Genomic DNA, 21,922 nt, shown 5'->3' with positions numbered 1-21,922 from the left:
CGCTCGACGATGATGGCGATGGAGAAGATGATGTTACGAATTTGATTGTGGGCATATGGAATCCACAAAACAATCAAACAAACACAACGACTTCCATGATGCTGGGTATAAACGACGGCGACGATGCCGGCATAAGTGAGGCCAACGAGGTCATTGTTACAACGTGGACCTCTGCCTCATTACTAGCATCAGCCTCATCGTCGTCACTGGATACGTCAGCGACGTCATTGCCCTCTCATGCCGCCAACTACACATCTGCCTCGCTCATCACAGCGTCGTCGTTAACGCCAACGTCAGACTATGATTCGACTGCCGCTTCAAGCCTTAATTCCACCGATACAATAGAAGGCATTATATCACTGTTTCCAGACAATGACAACGACACACTGGCCCCCAATATCAACACAACCTTTGCTCAAACAGCGCCATTATCAACATCGTCGTCTTCCTCATTCGTGTCAGCGTCATCCTCGGTCATCGACACAGCATCACAGGTTTCAGCATCGGCCGTTAGTAGTTATGGCAATGATGTCGATATTGCTTTGATCGATAGTGCGGAAACTTTACTAGCGGGTGAGGATGACTATGGCATTGTGGGTTTCAATGGCGGTGGCGTTGGAGCAGACGCTATTGACAATGATGATTTAATTAACCAATCACTGGGGGACATCAATCAAAATGAAACATTTCATCACTTTACCAATGGCAACATAATGCTCAGGAGTGGAGCCGATGGCAGCGACGACGATGATGGTGGCAGTAGTTTTATGTTACTTTTAGAAGACTTTGGAGAATATTTTTACAATTACAATGGTAGTAATATGGTTTCGGGCACAACAGCAACAAATAGCTTAAATTTAACTAATTTCGATTATCGAACGAATTGCACAAACTATGGCAATTTAACAACAAATTTAACGTCATCCATGTGTTACGATGGTCCAATTGAGGGTGAGTACTAAAAGAAGTCTATTTTTCAAATAAATGCAGACATGTACAATATAATTACAGACCGAACTTGTAATACTATTTTGATGGTTATGAGGGAATTTCTAATCATTTACATGATTATTATTAAAATCTATTAAAACTTCTCTCTCACACTCTTCTCTTTATGATTCATTGTGACGTCGATGCCCTTTGAAAAGTGTCAATTTGTAAAGTCTTTTAATTAGGTCTGAATTTCTGCTATGTTTTCCATAATGTTTTTTTAAAATGTATGAAATCCTTTATAAAAGTGTGTTTAATTGCACACAAGGGAGACCCATATTTCACACTTGTATATCTTAAGTTACATTTATGTTGATATATATCAACATAAGATATATATCAACTAAGAGACTAAAAAGCTCTTAAAAGATTAGACCTAAGCTTTCTTTTGAGTAAAAAAAAAATTTACAAAAAGGGCCCATTTTGGAAAAAAAGATATATTTTGAAAAAAAAAAAAATCAAAAATTGTATGTCTTGAGTTACAAAATATTTGTTTTGATAGATCCACTCTCGCATCCTACTAAGCGACCAAAAATCTCGAACGGATCTAAGCTTTATTTTAAGCAAAAAAAAATTGAAAAAATTTTTGATTTTGCAAAAAAAATTAAACAGATGTCTGTCTTGAGTTACAAAATCCAACTAAGCCACCAAAGAAGTCTTCAAGGAAAATATCTAAGCTGTCTTTTAAGAAAAAAAGATGAGAAAAATTACCTGTTTGTCCAAAATGTAAAATTTTTAAACCCTGCAACTCAAAGAGTTCTCGACCGATCTTGTTGCAAAAATTGTTTTATGTGTAAATTATTCTGAAAAAGTTTTTAAATAAACTCATCATCCTCTACTATTTAGAAACAATGTAATTCTCAAAAAGTTTTATCTAAAGAGGCTTATATTGTAAATCAGCAGTTGAGGTTTCAAATCAGACCAAATGTTTGATATAATGTGTAAAAAATGAACCAAAACATGAGATTTATTAATTTTAGTCCCAAATTTTAAAAACCGGTTAACCGAGTTATATAAACCAGATAAACCGGTTAACCGAAAATCAACATTTTAAATTAACCGCTTCGCAAAAAATCGAGATTTTGGAAGAACAACCGGTTTTTCGGTTAACTGGTTATCCTAAGCGACCAGAAATCTCTTAAAGGAATGCACTAGATTTTCTTTTGAGCAAAAAAAAAAATTTTAAAAATGGTTCATTTTTAAAAATAAGTCAACAAAGTTTTTGATTTTGCAAAAGGAGTAAAAAATTTTATGTTTCGCATCCCACTAAGCAATCAAAGAGGCCTTCAAGGAAAATATCTAAGCTTTCTTTTAAGAAAAAAACGGACCATTATGAAAAAATGTCAAAAACGTTTTTGATTTCGGAAAAAAATGTCAAATTTTTTTTTTTAATTTTTATTTTTATATTTGAAATATTGAAGAAATAGCTGATATTACTCCATGATGGTCCATGGAAAATCCACCCGACCCCCACATGTATTACAAGTAAATTTTATCTAGAATCGTTTAAATTTCAAGGCGATCCTACCAATATAAAAAAATGTTTCAGGCAAAGTTTGAAGAATCTCGCAATTATAGACTCACATCCTCTTCTGCTCCCTGCTATTTTTGGTTAAACTTCATGCAGTGATAAAAGAGACTGATACAGAGAATGTCACAATTTTAGTTTTGCAGATATTCGATAATAACAATTTACTATGTATGTGTGCTGCCACGCCCATTAATTTATAATTATATTCCATAATAATTATTTATTTTGTATGGGGGGTGCCACTCCCACTTTAATTTTCAAAATAAACAGTAATCTTCCATATATAGAGGAACATACAGTAAAAACTTCAAGAGGATCGGTGCAGTGGTTTAGACTCCCTTGAGTCACAGACAAACAAACAAATAAACAGACATACATTCATATTTATATCCTACACCACCATAGTGAGGATGGTATAATGAGTTTGTGCAGATGTTTGTTACGCCCAAAAATGTTAGTCTTAAACCAACCTGAGTCGATTAAATGATGTCTATCGGTCCGTCCGACCGTCTGGCTGTCCATGAAAACCTTGTGCGCAAAGTAAAGGTCGCAATTTTGAAGATATTTTGATCAATTTTTCTTGAAATTGGCTGAAATTGGTCCATTATTTCACATAGCCCCCATACAAATGTCCTTCCGAAATTGGACTTTATATGGGAGTCATAGCTCCCATATAAGGCCCGCTTCTAAATATCACTTAAATGAGCATAAATCTCTTAAAAATGTTGGTATACACATAAAATTCAACAGAAATAAATTTCATATAGACATAAATAGATAAACTACTTAATTTAATGGCGATCGGTCCATAATAGGCCCCTTTCAAAAAATTATTCACGGAAATAAATTATTAAAATTTTAAGAGAAAAATTTTTTTGCTCATTTACTTAGTGTAGGGTATTATATGGTCGGGCTTGACCGAAGAAGATAAATGTACTATTGTACTTATTTATTCATTGAGAAATCTTCCTTAATTTAATTGTTAGCTAATAACTAACACTTGTTCATAAGACATATTTAAAAGTTGGAAGGACTTAAAGGATCATTAAACAATTATAAAAAATCCAAAAGGCCTTAACTTAAAAAGAAAGGAATTAATTGTTAAGCAGTTTCGATTTAAACACAAAATAAAACAATTAATGGGTTAGGTATTAATATTTTGTGTTTTTAATGAGTGAAACTCATAAACTAAATGTTTATGACCACAACTTACCCACTTACAAGAAAGAAAAGAAACAAAGGAAAACCCGGAAAAGAAAACCAAGACAAACAATTCCATCCCTCAAATGCCATTAAGAAAATTACATGAATGAAAAAGAATGAAATGATAATCTTTACACTCAATATATTGTATAAGTATACACAAGTTGATGTTGTTAGTGTAATGATAAAAAGAACTAATAATAATTTATTTATTTATTTCTTATAACATTGCATCTTGAATGAATCTGTTTTATTTTATTTTCCTCTTGTTTCTTTCTTTCCATTTTATTTCTTGCAGTTACCCGAAATTATTGGGCACTCATATTAATTGTATTTCCAATTTTCACATTATTTGGCAATATATTAGTGATACTATCTGTGTTTCGAGAACGTTCCTTACAAACGGTTACAAATTATTTCATCGTTTCACTGGCAATTGCGGATCTTCTAGTGGCAGTAGTTGTGATGCCGTTTGCTGTTTATGCTCTGGTAAGTAAATGGAAACGTACCACAAGGACTGCAAAGTTCTTTCCTGCTACATATTTAACTACGTAAGTTGTATGTATTTAAGTAGTGTATGAATGTAGTAAGTACTACAATATTTTTATCTCAGTAAGTATTTCCACAGTGTAGGTTGTTTGTAAAATAAAATTGATACAATTTTCCTTTGTTGCATGTAAAAGCAAATGAAGAAGCAAATGAAATGAGATGAGATTTATATCGAAATAAGTAGGTAACCAATTACAAGAAAGCAAGCAAAATTGACCCAGGGTCAGTCTGAAGGCACTAGTTTTAGTTGTTATGTTTAAACAAGGTATATAGTAGTTGTAAGTTAAACTTTTTTACTAATTTATTTACAATATTTTTATAAAATATTGTTGATGTTATTTATTTGCTTAGTAACATTTATGAAATTAGTTCGTAAATGCATTGCACACTCATACGAATAAATGACAAAGAGAAGATATGAATTTATTTCTTTAAAAAATGCAGAAAAAGGCGAATATAAATTTGTCCACAATTTAACAAAATAATGTTGGAATCGAAGGTATCTCCTACAAAACATTGCACAGTGGGGCAGAATCAAAATTTTTTCGAAATAAATCTGGCATTTCTAAACGGCTGCTCCTATCGGGATAAAATTTCACGTGAGCGTAGCCAAGGAGTATTCGAGTTTAAATTATTAAAATGGATCATTCAAATTCTCCTGGGGCGGCGCTTTGTATTTTTTGTTATTTAGACAACTAAATTATTAATAATATACAAAAGATTTCAGAGCAATATCGATTATGGATCCAAAAATAAACAATTTTTAATTTAAAAATTCAAAATATAGTAAATTTTTGCATTTTTTTTATGAACATGGACATGTAAAATATTTAAACTCATGCCATTTTTTTGTTTCCCATCTGATTTCAAAGATTTTTATAAACGATTTTCAATTTGAAAATTCAAAAATAGTAGAATTTTGCTGTTTTTTGGAGGAAAAGGGTGACTTAATTGCGGGATTCCGTTTGACCTTTTGATATGTTTTTATCACTTTGTTGGAAATGGAATGGAAAATTTAAATTTTTGTTAATAAATAAAGATTTTATTACATATTTATTAAGTTTCTAAAACTAAAATTTGTATCAACATTTTAATAGGATTGGAAATATTAGGAACAATTTCATCCACATTTATTCCAAACTAATTTTTATACCCTTCGCCATGAGTGGCAATGGTACATACATATAAGTTTGTCATTCCATTTGTAATGTCTACAACTTTTATTTGCGACCCCACAAAGTATATACATTCTGGGTCGTTATAGATAGCGAAGTCGATATAGCCATGTCCGTCTGTCCGTCTGTATGTTGAAATCAACTTTCCGTAGCCCCCGAATAACTTGCATGATTCATACATCAAAATATCGGGAATTCTTACGGCTCGGTTGCTATTTCAAATCGACTAAATCGGCCCACAAATGGCTGAGATAAAAGGAAAAAACCGGGACAACCTCGATTTTTGCCCTATTTTTCAATATTTGGATTACTAAGTCATTAATATAGACAATATTGATATCTACTGATAGATATTTCAATGTTTATTGCAACGATGTTAGACCTCCTTTTTTTTTATTCTTCAAACTAATTTTTTTCTCATATATTAATTTTTTAAGAAAAAAAATCTTTTAAATCGGATTATTTTTCATGACGAAGGTACCTTACTTTCAGCCCAGATAGCGCCGCCAATGGGACATTTGTATGGCCCGTTTTAATAGCTCGAATACTCCTTGGCTGCGCCCACTTCAAATTTTATTTCGATCGGAGCAGCAGTTGAGAAATGCAAAGATTTATTTAAAAAAAATTTTCATTCTGCCCCACTGTGCATTCGAGCATGACTGTCGACCATTTTATAAATGGTTATTAGAACATAGATACGGTTAGGTTAATATAACGATCAGACAACTAGTTCATGTACTGTACCGGAACTGCCTTCTTGCAAATAAATTACAAACAGAAATATTTGTTCATTTGTTTTAGAAATATAAATTAGGTAGTATAAATAAATGTCATAATTTCTGCACTATTGAAATTAAAGAAAATTTGAGGCAATCATATATACATTTTCATGTTGAAAATTCACTTTTATATACATATACATAGAATATAAAACAATTAATTACCTAACCAAATTATAAATTTTTGGTAGTTATCCTGGTAATGCATTTAACTCTTCACGTTTAATTGCCTCATATAGGTAGATAAAGTTATTTAAGCGAGAGTTTATTAAACGGACACCCCTCAGGGCTGAGGTGTTTTTAAGTTGATTTGTATTTACATTGGTTCGTAGTTGAAATGGGGACTAGTAGGCAGCCCCAAAGATGCTCGCCTCGAGCCTTCGAAATTTTAAACAAATCACCAAAAATTCAGTTCTTATCAAAATGTCAAGAAATTTTATATGTGCGGATGGATTTCCACTTCCGAAATGTTGGCATCCAAAAAATTTTAGATAAATAAGTTTCATATAGAAAGATGTCATGGCGATCTGCCCACTTCCGAAAATAACTTAAGAAAAAAGTATTGAAAGTTTAAAAGACAAATATTTATGCACATTTTACATGGTCGACCTTAACCTACTATATTTTATTTACTTGCTAAATATACTATACAATTTTAGAACAAATCTTAAAGTTTAATAAAAATACTGTAAAAGTATTTCAAACACATAAAACATAAATAAATTCAAGGAAAAATTGATGACACAAGTTTGGAGTTGCATTCTTTAAATAATTGTGTGGGCAATTATTATATTGAAATATTCCTTTTTAAGTGAATACACAATTATTAAAATATTTTATTAGACTGCTTCAGAAAATTAACTTGTAATGGAACTATTTCCATAGTTGCTACGGCTGGAACTTGGCGGTTCGGACTACAAACGTGTTATGAGTAAGGAGTTATACTCTATTATGTAGGAGACTTTCGGGCCATTTGAACCTTTTCAAACACAAAGATTTAATTTTTTAAGCACTACTAAATTATAAGTTTATTTTCCTTTAAAATCTTTTAAAACCAAAAACTTGTAGTAATTTAAAAATTAAAATTCACTAAGAATTTTTTAATTTTAGTAAAATACGGAGAAATTCCCATTTGGATCATCCTGGTTGCTTTGATATATTTGAAATAGATTTGTATTTTTTTTTGGTACCCGAGGTTCACTTGTATTTACTTTCAATTGAGCAACATTACTATAAAATCGGTTACCATAAAAAATAGATATTTGGCAGCCTTCTCAAAATATGTTCCACAGTGTGTTGGTAATGCTAACACAGTGCTTCGTTTCCATATACCGACTGTTGCTCATAATTGCTGTATTTACACAGTGACACAAAAGTGAACAAAAATATATACAGGGGTTTAATGTAGCAAAAATAATGCTGGATTTTATAGTGTACGGAAATACTTGTAGTTTTTCTCTATCACTTTTTTTAAACGACAGCAACATAACAATTTTCCAACCTATTTTCCAAAGACTCTTCTTTTTGAAATGTAAAACTAACATCATTAAAATAAAAAAAAACTATTTTATCCATCATATGGTCATCTATAGTTATAAAGAGTATTTTTTTAAGCCCGTCTAAACTTACGAAAGGTTTAACTGTCATACTTTGATACTGCGCTTAATTTTTAACATTTATGATCATTATACTCTGGCAAATAATCATGAGTAGATTGACGCTTGAAAAATGCTACCAAATTATTCAAATTTATTTTGAAAATCAGTCATCCATTCGCGCAAATTGTAGTCGACTGTTTTATTGGAAAATTGTTTTCAGTGAAGAGGCTTAACGGGTTTGTTAATACACAAAACACAACAGACCCTACAGATTCCGCTACATGCAGAAACATTTCAACCCCTCTGGATTCGCGTTTGCTTTATAGTTAGTTATGCGACTAGTTAATTGAACATCTGAATATCCTAGGCGGAAGTGAACTGACTCTACAAAAATTAAAAATAGTATAATCCGCATTATAAAAGGACACTTAGTGACAATTTACTCTCCACTAGACTTCAAAGTGTCTACACCATAGATTATTTAGAGACACTAAAGTGACGACTGACTTCATGCTGAATCTGCAGTGTATAAAGTATCAAATTGACTTATCTCAGCATTACATACTTAGTTCACATAATTGTTAAATGACACTAGGGATACATTGATTTCTGTTGTAGCCAATAATGAACTATTAAAGCCTTGAAATTTTGCGTCAGTCTAATCTCTGTTGCTTAATGTACATCAATGAATACACACACATTTATTTACAAACAAAATAATATTTGATTTATTTCCACAGAACAAAAACTTTTACCTTCAAGCAGTAATTTAAAGTAGATGTTGATGCATGAAATAAAAGTTAAACCAGCAGACAGGTTTAGGCAAAAATATGCAAATTTAACAATTAGCATAGTGTACGAAGGTATTTACATTGATCTATAGCCTTGTGGCTATGGATGTGGGAATGAATATTTGCCTATGCAAAAATAAGTTTGTTTATGTATGAGTATTTTTGACATCAAGTTAAAAAGTTGTTGTTATTGTTATTAGTTTGTCATATCGAAGGTCTCTAAATCAACACAAAAAAAAATGAAACTAAAAACAAATAAATATTTGCTTAAATATGCGTTCCGTTTAACTTTTGCATAATTTTGTACTCCTTTGCTTTTACATTTACATCATCAGCCAAATCGTCCCTGTCATTTACTCATGCCACTTCCCCATTTTTTTAAGTAAGTTGCTGTAACAAATTCATATTTAGTTTCTCAAATTCATACGCCCCTTTTTAATTTGTAGTTTAGTTAATCAAGCCATATACGTATGATTTGATTTAAGTAATTGTATCACAGTACTATTTAATAAAAAAAACATTTGGGGTATTCGCACGGTCTATTTGGCCATATTGTCATAATGTCCTAATAGTATATTATGATAGTTTAATAAAATTTTTGTTGTGTTTCAAACAAAAAAGTTCTTAACTAATAAGTCTATCTGAACTATGTTTATTGTTTTGTCATAAAATAATACTTTCTTTTTGTTAAAAACACAACAACAACTATTATAATATATTAGAACATTATGACAATATGACCAAATAGTAGACCGTGTGAATACCCCAATTGTGATGCTATAAAAATGTAGTATTACCAAAAACAATAATATGGGGATTCAAACGGTCTGCTATTAGGTCATATTGTCATAAAGTCCTAATATATTGTTTCAAACAAAAAAGTTCTAAAATAATAAGACTTTTTGAACTATTGGTCAATTACAAGTTCTCCTATCATATCATGTCGTGAAATATTAGGATATTATGACAATATGACATGATAGGAGACCTTGTGAATTGACCCTATGTTTATTACTTTGTCATAAAATAACACATTTTTTGTTTGAAACACAACAAAAATTTGTTTAAACATCATAATATATTAGGACGTTATGATAATATGACTTAATAGCAGATCGTTTGAATCCCCCAAATATCGGGTCCGGTCCCAAATATCGGGTCCGGTATCAAACAGATTTTGATAGTACAAGAGCCGAAGGAATTTATCAATTAGTATTTACAACTGTTTATTCCAGAGACCGAAAATAACGGGTTCATTTTCATTTCAATGGTAAATTCTCATTCGCAGCAATTTAAAAATAATTTTTTGTGATATATCACTGAGAGAGTGATTTATTCGAGAACTTTTTAAGGTTTGGGGTTGAGAGAAACAGAAAAGAAACAAACACAAATAATCTGAATGAGTGATTTATAATTTATTTTTTTCGTAAAGGTCAGCATGTGACTTTTATTTGAGAACATGAAAAATAAATCGCAAAAATTCATTTGATGCAAATCAATGCTTAAATATATAAAATTTATCAAAAGATTAATAACAATTTAAAAAAAAATTTCATTTCTGTTACTCAGACTTCATTACTTCATACTTATTATATTATTTCCATAATTTGTTAAAAATTACTAATAATATGTTATTGTATGTAAATAAAAGAAAAAGTAACAGTTAATAAGAACAAGAACAAATGAATTGTTTATCTCACACCAAACCATTAAAAACAACAAAAACGAATAAAGGTCATACCAAACCATTTAAATAAAAATCATTTTATAAATGTTATTTTCAGTGATTTATTTTTATCACAAAGGTATAAATCACAATTTGGGTTTTTTGGTACATGGACGAGTTATTTTCGATCTCTGATTTATTCTTACTAAATGTTTAAATAGTTTATGACACCTTGTCATCTCCATCAAGTCACTGGAGATATTTGTCCGATTCTAGGATAAAATTTGTTTAATTTTGGTTTAATTTGGTGAAATATTTATATATTACAAACTTATTTTTAAGGAAGACTTTATCAAATTTTCACTTGTTTTTTAACGTTGACAATAGAAATTATCTTTTGGGAAAATCTAAAATATATAATATTTATACATAAAATTTGTATTCATCCATTTACCACATTCACAATAATTTATATGTACTTCATCATTACATGCTAACACACATGAACATTCAAATTGATTTTTATAAATCTTTAATGAATCCAAAAGTGACTTCAAATTTTCAATGGAATTTACATACATATGTATTGTATAGAAAGTATTGCTCACAAGTTCTGTTGGTTGTAGAGTTGCCAGTTTAGTATTTCTAATTTTAAATTCGGGTTTTTGAAAACAAAAATGTTAAAACTTAATCACCCTAACCATGCATGAAATTTTAAAGTTAATTTTTGTTAAATTCGACTTTATTTTAAAATATAACTTTTGTTTTTTTCGTACAATAAGTCCCCATCCATATTGTGAAACATTTGCTGCAAAACATTTGAGTTTGTTGATGAAAGAGGAATGGAAAAGGGTACTCTGTTTCAAGTACATGAAGTTTTTGTCAAGTATGTCATCCATTTTATTCGTATAGAAATGTCAAAAACTGAAGAGCAGGAACTTTACTGTGTGAACACGAATGCAGTTTCAAAAGAGAATTTAGAAATGTTTTTCGGCAAATGTTTCACAGAGTGGTCCGCAACTAAGAAATATTTTAAAAAAGCTTTTCGAAACTTTTTCCAACATATACATTCAAATAAAAGAATGTAAATAAAAAAAATATATTTCAAAAAATTAAAACAACAAAATGTATAAAAAAATTCAAAACAAAAAGCTTTTTTTTAAATAATAAAACAACATTAGCGGTATTCACAATGTAGCGTACTTGGCCTAACAAAAAAACTATTTATTGACAAATATTATCACTCTATTAATTACAAATTAATCACTCTATCAAATTCTTTACATTTCGGATCATAACTGATTCAAATCCCCATGGATGGTGGGTCTACAACATTCGGCACAGCCGAATATGACACTCTGACTTTTTTAAATCCGATTTATACTCTTTTTTCGCAATACATGGCAACACCAGTTGTATGCTAAATGTTGTCAATCTTTTCGTTGTTACTATTGTTGCTGTATCTGCCAACAATGAAAACAGCAACACCACATACATACATATGTACATAAGGATGGGATTGTTTGTATGAATGTACATATATTTAGTGGCAAATTGTATAAAAATTCACACATGCAAACATCAGCATTTAACAAGAAAATATTTCGTGCGCAGATGATTTATGCAAATGTATTCTGTCAACTCAAGTTGATTGATTGAATATTTTTTTTCAACTTTTTTTTCTTTTGGTAAAAAAAACAAGAGACCTTTCAAATGTGGAAAAAAACACGTCCAAAGAAAGTGAAAATCTGACAGGAAAAAAGTTACCATATGTACATAGGTATTTACAGTGATGTGCAAAATAAATAAATAAATTATTTCATTTCACATTAATAATTAAGATTACAATGTGACAGCACAACTCAAATGTGTACAAATGTATCTACGTAAGGGCTGATAAAGACAAATGAAAAAAATAAAAACAAAATCATATGGGTGGACAGATATTTAGGATTTCAATGTGATTACTTAAACATTGTGTGAATAATTCCATTAAGTATTTATGATTTGTTGGATATTAAAGAAATTTATACAACTCAGTTATGTGAAAGATAAGTGTCCTTTATAACAGGCAAGATTACCACACAAATATGAATTATTGTTAATATGGCCAAAATATGCTCTGGAAATATTAAATATTTTCACTTCCTCTGCTTATTAGAATTGCAGGGAATATATAACTTAAGCGATTTTAAAATGGAACATTCAGCAGAATTTTGCAAAATCGATCCATAAATAGCAGGTCTATACGAATAAGCCACAAACCACAGCGGCTCTCAAAGATAAAATAACCCATACCATCGGTCATGGAAAGAAACATCACTGTCGCAGCAAAGCCGCGGCGGACATTTTCATGATATTATGTTATATTATATAGGAATCGCTTAATTCAAGAATCGTTACAAAAAAATTATATTCGATTGTAAAATTTTGCAATTTTCGTCAGTACTGTTCATATAAAATATGAACATATGTAATGTTAGGGTAAATCTTATTTGTGCAGTTATGGCAAAGCGCTTATATAGTACCTGGACATGATTGAACTCAGGGTAATTGTAGAGCAGACGAATTGGCCAGAAGGGGAACGATGATAGCTGAAGAGGCGATTGCTCCCTTTTCTGGTATTTCCCTTGCAAAATGTAAGAAGGTTGTACAGCAGAAACTATATAATACTGCACAGACCAGGTGGACTAATGAATCCACCTGTATTACAGCGAGATCGACCTGACCCGTTTACGACGCCGGCAAGACGAATCTACTTATAGAATTCCGTAGTGAGGAAACAAGGCCTGTTTGCATTAATTGCAAGAATGGGTCTGTGATTTATCGACTGTTGTATTTGGAGGAGGACACTATGTCCCACATATCCTGCCATTGCTCGGCTCTAACAAACTTGAGGGTATCATAATGGGAACAGTTTTGAATGGATCCAAGTGAGCTGCTTGATGAGTGCCTGCCCATGGAATCTAACCTAATCCTAGAGCCTAGTGCAACTCGATATCTACGAAATACAAAGCTTTGTAAATACAATTTTTGGATTCGGAAATCCCAAAATCATATAAAAATATCACCAAATAATGTTGTACAGCTAGATTTGAATCAGATTTAAAATGGAAACAAATATATTCCAAATCATCAATTTGCATTTAATTTCTCAAGCTTGTGATAAATTACAGCATGAAGGTTGAAAGTGTGAATTGAGAATATAAATGGGTTATAAAAAACTATTTTACTGGTTGAAACTATCTACTGGTAGAAGGAGAATATTTTGTTTCCTGGTACTTTATGGGTCATTATAAATATCTTTTGAATGTGGCAAATATTCCCTTGTATAGGCTACTTATTCTTCTAAATAGTTTCGTATTGAAAATCACCAAAATTGGTTTAGGAATAAATGTTATAATCCCAAATGACTGCTTCTAAAACAAATTTTACCCTACACCAATATAGTGGGGTATGCGTTTGTGCTGATGTTTGGAACTTCCAAAATTTATTGTCCAAAACCTACCTTAAAGTATACACATCGACAGTTTTGGTTCACCGTCATACTGTTTCAGAAGGTATTAAATAATATAACATTGAAAGAAAACCTGGATCAGGATGAAAAAAATGTCTAACAGATATTGGTAAGGCAAAAGAAGTCGAACAACTCTTTCGAAGAGCACCGAACACTTATATCGGAAAAGCACCTCGCAAATGCTCTGATTCTTTTGGGCGCAGAGTCAAAGACAAGTCGTATAAAATTCATAAAGTTTCAGATCGCAATGAGGTAAAGAACTTAGAAGCAAAATAACAAGCGAAAAATTGAGGTAAAATTTTAATAAAAAATACACCTGATGTGTGATGGATTATGAAACTTATATACTAGAAGACATTTCACAAATTCCGGGTCACGATTTTTATGTGGTTAATGGACGGGGAATAATACCGGACAAAAACCAAACAAAATTGCCAAGAAGCTTCGTGTGTGGAAAGCTATTTGCATTTGTGCGAAAAGCAGCCAATCATTTGTGACATAAGGCATGATAAACACAGAAATTATACATAATACGGAGTGTCTACAAAAAAGGCTTTTGCCATTCATAAAACAGCACAGAGTGCCATCATATTTCTGGCCCAATTTCACATCATCCCACTATAAATTTTGTACCACGGGAAACAAATCATTCGGCGCGAAGAAAGGTATTACCCTCTTGTAAATAAAATAATTAAAGAACACAGGAAAGGTATCCCAGGGCATTTCCGATTTTAAGGGTAAGTGGACCACCTCGTCAAAAATGATAACGGAATAAAAATAAAATCTTTAAAGGGAGGATTTTCGGAGAGCTATGACTAATTATGGGCCGATCGTAAAAAAATTTTATGGTGTGAGTTCGGCTTATATAAAACTTATTTGTGCTGAATTTGGTTTGGATATCTATATAACTAAGATATTTATGAGAGCTTAACTATTTTCAGATAAGGCAATCGTATGGGGGCTAAGAGAAAAAATGGACCGATTCTAACCAAATTCAATAAGCTTCGTCTTTGGGGCAATTGAAAAGCTTGAACCAAATTTTGTCGAACTATCTTTGAAATTACGACCTGTAGTTTGATTGCAAGGTTTACATTGACGGACGGACGGAAATCGCTTAATAGAGTCAGAAAGTGATATTGAGCAGATTGTTATACCCTATGGTCGGTGTTGCGACAATATTTTTGCACGTTACAAACATCAGCAAACATAATCTCCCCACTCTGGTGGTGTATGGTATAAATATTCAAATTTTGATTTTAACATTTGTATGGGTGGTAGGCGTAAAATTACTACGTCCACTGTGCAGCGTTTCAAATTTAATTATATATTAGACATGCATTTTCAATAATTTTTTTAGCGACCGTTAGAAAAAAATATTAAATTTTACTATCATAACCAAATGTAGAAATTCCATGCTATTCCTTAAATTCACTATGTTGCATACAAACTATAAATTTGAGCCGATATAACTTCAAAACTAATAAACAGTTTTCCTTTCTGTTTAAAAAAAATAACTAAATTCCTACATAAGTTTTAACCATTTTTAGTTAAGCTCAAAACACTGTGTGGCCTTCCTCCCATTCGGAAACAATATTGGGAATGTTAAAAGTTTTTCATTTACATTTTTTTGAAAAAGGACATTTTTGATCCTGTAGTGTTCTTGCTCCGAATTCATCCAAATTTGGTCAAAACGTTAAAAATGTTGCAGAAATTTATTGTAGAAAATTTCATAAATTTTTATTTATTTTTTTAATTTTTTTAGTATTTTGGATTTCTTTTATCAGTTCAAGTAAGTGTGCCAAATTTCATGTCTGTATGACAACTCTTTCTATTTTTGACCAATCATTATATGATATTAAAAAACTGTGTGACGTGAACACATTTAGTGGCATAAACTTTTTTTCAATTTGAGAAGCCATTTCTCCAATTCATTGATGTGAGACTGGAGCGGCCTTGGATTGCCTCTCTGAGGTACACCAGTGGATAGATCGGTTTATTATATAATTTTTAACCTAATTGACCTCAAACAATTGCTGATATTGTGTCAAATCGTGAAGCAGTTTTTGCTAAACTAAAATTTCTTATAAAATTTAAATGCGTACTTTCGATATCTATGTATCGCCCTAATGTACAACAGATAGTAACTTATGTACTTGTGTGCTGTATATTTCGTTGTTTTTTTGCACTTCTGCAGGGGTGAAAATAACTTTTTGGCATTTTGTGTACACTTGTCACATAAAATAATGCCTTTAGTTTGGTTATTTGATGTTTGATGGCATGTGTTAGTGAGAGTGTGTGCATATGAATGAGTAGTTGTGTTGGGGATCCTTTCAGTTTGATATGTGACAGATGATAGCACTAACAGTAGTTTACGTCAAACTAATACACTCTCATACTTACTCATACATTCAGTTTTATATGATTCTTATACTTTTATTTTTTTTTTTAAATTCAACGTTAAAGTGAGGATGAATATTTTAAATAAAAATATGTTCGTTTTGTTTATTCGGTTTCAACACCAAAGACTAAAATAAAACATAAACTTTCAATGATTTAATTTAAATTTTCATTGAATTTTTTTCATTATTGCATTTGTTTTTTTTTTTTTTTTGCATACTTACACAGAGTTATTGAGAAAGAAAGTTTGTGTTGTTTTTATATTTTTATAAAATTGTTTTAAATTTTTTATGAATAAAGTTTTAGCAACAAATAAAGTTATTTAATACAAATGAACTTTAACAACATAATCTAACTCGAAATTGCTGGATAAAGTAAACTGACTTTATAGATTGTACATTTATATAGAATAAAAGCTAGCAGCAGGACATGCAACATGCTTGCTGTTGCACATGTATAAATAAATATGTATGTATCTACATCATGTCTATGTATAAATTAACAACAGTCTTTAGACATAAATACATATATTTACACAATGTGTATGTATAACTTTTGACATTTTCATAAATTTTTATGAAAGATATAAATTTTCTTTGGGGTAACTGATACGAATAATGGAAAATACAGAAAAATCAAATTAAATATCGTTAGAATACATACTAGAAATATGAGTTTGACAATTATTATCACCAGCTTTAAGACCATGAACATGTTATTGTTATTATTATTATTAAATAGATAGTTTACTATATTGTCATGTTTATGTGTCTTTTCTCTGTATGTAGAATTCTTGCTGTATATAGAAATAAATCTAGATAGATATTGAGCATTAATATTTGTTGTTTTTGTTAATTTTCTCTATGACATTTTTGTGTAGCAGTGATTAGTGTTAAAAATGTGCGTGATGAAAATGATCTCATTTTATGACTTTAAGTAACGTCAATTTCATTTCATGTACAACGTTATACGAAAAGTTAATTCAATGCCAGACAAATGATTATTTATTTTGCGTCTACATTGATATGTAGACGCAACAATGTTTTGTAATAAATTTCAATAATATAAACTTTGTATTCTATTTCACATAACTGACACAGTGGGTGCAATCATAAAAGGAATTATATAGATAAAGATTACTGAAAACCAGTTTAGAAAATTGAGTCTGCATGCACATAGTTTAAAAATTGGATGATTTTAATACTTACAACTTTTATATACATATTTGTGTGTATTGATTTTTCTGTTTAAATGTGGTTCTAAATTAAAATCAATCTGGACAAAATAATTTAGTATTATGCGTTTATCTGTAACGCCCAAACGATCAATTCAGAATCAGTTTCTGAGTAGTTTTAACGATGTCTGTCTGGCTGGCTGACTGACAGATTGTCCATTGTACTCAATGTACTGATAGCAGTTTTAAAGATATTTCAACCAAATTTTCTACATACGTTGTTTGGTCCATTGCAAGGCTTTTTGAAATTTGTTAAAATCGACTGTGTGTAATTTTCTAAGTCATGTAAATATAACCATATACGGACACCAGTACGTGATAAAAGACCAAGAAAAAAAGTACCGTGTCTCCCAGTTTTGCCCAAAGTCATGAACTTTTTTATGGGCTCTGAGGCAAAGTTGTTGCCCTTGTCATAAAAAACAAAAATATAAAATCAAAAATTTTCATCTTGAAGATCAAATTCGAAATAAATTTGTTTAAAGCTGCCTAAAAATATGCTTTAATTTATAATAATTTAATAGTTTATGGCCCAAAATACTTAATTCCTTTAGTTTTTCTTACTAACTTATATTGACCTACCTAAACGGTGTTAAGAATCATTCCTAGGAAGTTTATATGTTCCAGAAAGTTGTTTACTGAGATCTTAGGTACATTTTTGTAGTTGATTGTTTCCTTGAATTTTGAACGGTCTGCTACCTATGGACCTGAACCGGGGAAAAAAGGTAAAAAATTGATTTTTTTTAAGTTTTTTATGATTTTGATCTTAAGGATGAATTTTTGATTCTATATGTTCTTTATGATAAAGGCTACAACTTTGCCTCAGAGAGTAAATCAATATATGAGACTGAGAAAATGATTTTTTTCAAAAATGACACCGAGGCCCCAAATCTTTGGGCCCATAAAAAAGTTCATGACTTTGGGCAAAACTGGAAGACATGGGTCTTTTTGTTTTGTGTTTTATCACGTACTGGTGTCCGTATATGGTTATATTTTTTCGTGTTGGTCTGTGTTATTAAACATTAAGATATTGGTATATTACTCGGTATAGCCTTGATAAGTATATTTCATTTTAAATGTAGAAAACATGTATTTTTTACAAGAAATGGTAAAAAGTTGAATAAAGTCGAAAATAGTTGGAAAATCGAAAATAATCGAAATGAAAAGTCGAAAAATTTTTACTAAAAATTTTACTAAAAAGTCAAAAATTCGAAAAGAAGTTTTAAAAATCAAAAAAAGTCAAAAGGTCGACTTTTTATTTCAACTACAGAACCCCACTTTCCAGTGTTCATTAATTAGTTTTTTACATTCCGAAGTTCTGGGCAGTTGGGTGGATTTACCTCCCGTGGTACAAAATTTACATTATTGTTTCAATACCACCCATGGGCCTTTTTCCATAGTGGCATCATGCGAAATCGGGCCAGAAATTCGAAGGTACTCTGTGCTGTTTTATGAAAGGTAAAAAAAGCTATTTTTGTAGACACTCCATAATAAATATTTCTTTTGTTATCGTGCATGTTGACACAAATTATTGACTTCTGTTGCCACAACTGCAAGTGGTTTCCCAAACACGAAACTTGTTGGGGAATATTGATTGTTTTTTGTCTGGTAGTATTTTTAAACATTACGTCGCCCATCAGCCACATAAAAATCTTGACCCGGATGTTGTGAAAAGTCTACCAGTACATAAATTTCATCATCCATCCCACAACAGGTGTATTTTTTTATAAAATTATACTTCAATATTTTCGCTCGTTCTTTTCTTAACTTTATTCTACTTCCTTCCAGCATTAGTTTTGGCTCTGCGCACAAAACTTTCAGAGCATTTAACTTTATGAGCTGCTTTTCTGATAGAAGTGTTCGGTAATCTTCGATAGAGTTGTTCGAATTATTTTGCCTTACCAAAATCTGTTAGACTTTTTTTCTTCTTTTTTTCAATGTTCATGTCATTCTTATACTGTTTAATGACTTTTGAAACAGTGCTACTTTTTGGGAAGTCTATTTTGATTTATTTTTCAAGTTCTTAACCGAAATTGAATTTTAAATGAAACCTGTTTATAAAACCTCAGTGTTGTGTATCATATGTTTGGGCTTGACCGACTAAACATTCTTACCTGTTTTACACTATAAATATATTTCCAAATTAGATACATATTAACAAACACATTTATAGTGCAAACCTACATATAAATATATTACAATATTTTAGTTGTCTTGACATCACTGTGCATTTTAATATTCAACTATTGATCAAAGTTAATAAAATTAGAGTGTAAAAACTTCCTCTGGATTCAATTTGTAGTCATCTACTAAACTAATGTTTCACCTAATTACACTATTTATTTCAAATAGACATTTTGCATGCTAATATATGAAATCCTTAGCAGTGAATTTACTTAAAATGTAATGTCTCCTTACAATTAAGACACTACTTAATTCAACACTCTCATTTTATTACAAACTCCAGCTAAAAATGTTCAATTAAATAAAGCCAACGAAACTTAATTGATGCTGCCAAATTTTGCCACTATACACTTTAACATCAGCATCATCATTATCATCAGTGCACTCAATTTCACATCGATGTTTCGCTTTAAGTCAATTAACTGCTGCCACTTTATAAAACAGATTAAATTTATAAAATCACTCATGAAAATGACTACACAATAGATTATTAACAAAAAAAAATCTAATTAAAATACATTTTAATCAAAATAAAACTGTTTAAATTAAAAAAAAAAATAACCTGCCATTTTACCTTCAATCCATATGCGAAACGTGATGAGGTATTTCGTTGTACAGTGAGTAACAACAACCACATTTCACATAAATTGTATCTACTAATTTGGCATTGAAAATGGAATATTTGAAAAGGTCAAAACTAAAACATGCATATTCACGTACGTAAATGTCCGTCCGTGTGAGCGAACAAAATACATTCATGCATGCAGACTTATAAAATGAATCATTTATTTAAATATTAAGATGCCACTTAAACAACAATTAGTATTCAAAATATAAAGAACGAACACGGTTAAATGGTTGTGAGTTTTTTAAAAATCATTTTAATATTTTAACTGTTTCGTCGTTTAAAGTTTAACTTAACTGCTGCTCGTACATTGTTTCCACTTAAATGTTTTTTATTATATTTAATTACAATTATAACAGCAAGTACTATTACCTTATATATAGTGTTATTATTATTATTACTTTGTATATTTTTTCCATATTTTAAATACATACAATATTTATTATTGTTTAAACTAAAACCAACGTTAATAACTAATTTGCATAAAATGCTTGTTATACTTTCCACACTCACATAAACGTCCAGCTAATACTGCCACATGTACCTACTTCTGTTACATGAGTGGCAGGCAATAGAAAATGTGTTGCCCTGACATCCGCCGGAATATTTAGAATAATTAAATGGCACGCAACAAAAGTTTTCAACACATTAAAACACAGTAGGATTATGTACAATATTTGAAAAACTCACACTATTACACTTAAAGAAATTAAAAAAAGTTTCATTATAGAACTCAAATGCATAGAGTGTCATTGAGAAACTTTATTTAATTTCTGGAATGTCCTTCACCTTTACAATGGCGATAATAGAAATTTGTAGAAAAAATATTTTAAAAATCATATCCATCCAAATTAATCATGTATGAACAACTAACTAAATAATTCGACAACGAACGTTAGATCAAATTCCATATGTCAAAACTATTTCCATATGCAGGCATCTACGTATATTTAGCTAGCATTTAGTCCGATACTTAAAGGAATTTTAAAAATAAAACAAAATAGTGCAATTTAATGTAACTTAACAATTCAAGCACGATTTATAAAATTTGCAAGCAGTACAATTATTTTTATACATTAATTTAAAACATTTACATGATTCCATAATAAAACAAGTAAGAAAGTATAGTCGGTCAAGCCCGACCATATGATACCCTACACCGAGAAGAATAGTTTTCTTTTAAAATTAGGTGGCATGTCTTCTATAAATATGAAACTTATTTGTGTTGAATTTTATTTGAATACCAACATTTTTAAGAAATCTATACTCGTTAAAATGATTTTCGGAGGAGGGTCTTATATGGGAGCTATGACTAATTATGGACAGATCGTTACAAAATTTGGTGTAATGACTTTTGTATATATACAACTTATTTGTGTTAAATTTTATTCGAATACTAAAATTTTTAAGAGATTTATGCTGTTTAAAGTAATTTTCGAAAGGGGGCCTTATATTAGAGCTATGACTAATTATGGACCGAATATCAAAAAATTTGGTGGTCCGAGTTAGGCTTATCGTATAGGGGCTATTAGAAATAATGGACCGATTCTAACCAAATTCAATAGGCTCCGTCCTTGGGACAATAGGAAAGCTTGTGCCAAATTTTGTCGAATTATCTTTGAAATTGGGACCTGTACTTTGATTACAAGGTTTACATGTACGGACGGACGGACATCCCTTAGTCGA

At 30.6% G+C, this 21,922-nt stretch overlaps 1 protein-coding gene across 1 annotated transcript in view; it reads left to right on the top strand.

The window, feature by feature from the left end:
* The first annotated feature begins 767 nt into the window (after positions 1 to 767).
* The window catches only part of Dop2R (dopamine D2-like receptor), a 69,588-nt gene continuing 48,433 nt past the window's right edge, over positions 768 to 21,922 (top strand). The window contains exons 1-2 of the mRNA XM_065509428.1: positions 768 to 951; positions 4,023 to 4,213. Of these exons, the coding sequence (XP_065365500.1) occupies positions 768 to 951; positions 4,023 to 4,213 (375 nt within the window). The remainder of the gene's footprint in view (positions 952 to 4,022; positions 4,214 to 21,922) is intronic.

This window comes from Calliphora vicina, chromosome 4, assembly GCF_958450345.1.
Source record: "Calliphora vicina chromosome 4, idCalVici1.1, whole genome shotgun sequence".
Classification (NCBI taxonomy): Eukaryota; Metazoa; Arthropoda; class Insecta; order Diptera; family Calliphoridae; genus Calliphora; species Calliphora vicina.
This window is presented reverse-complemented; position numbering and strand designations above follow the sequence as displayed.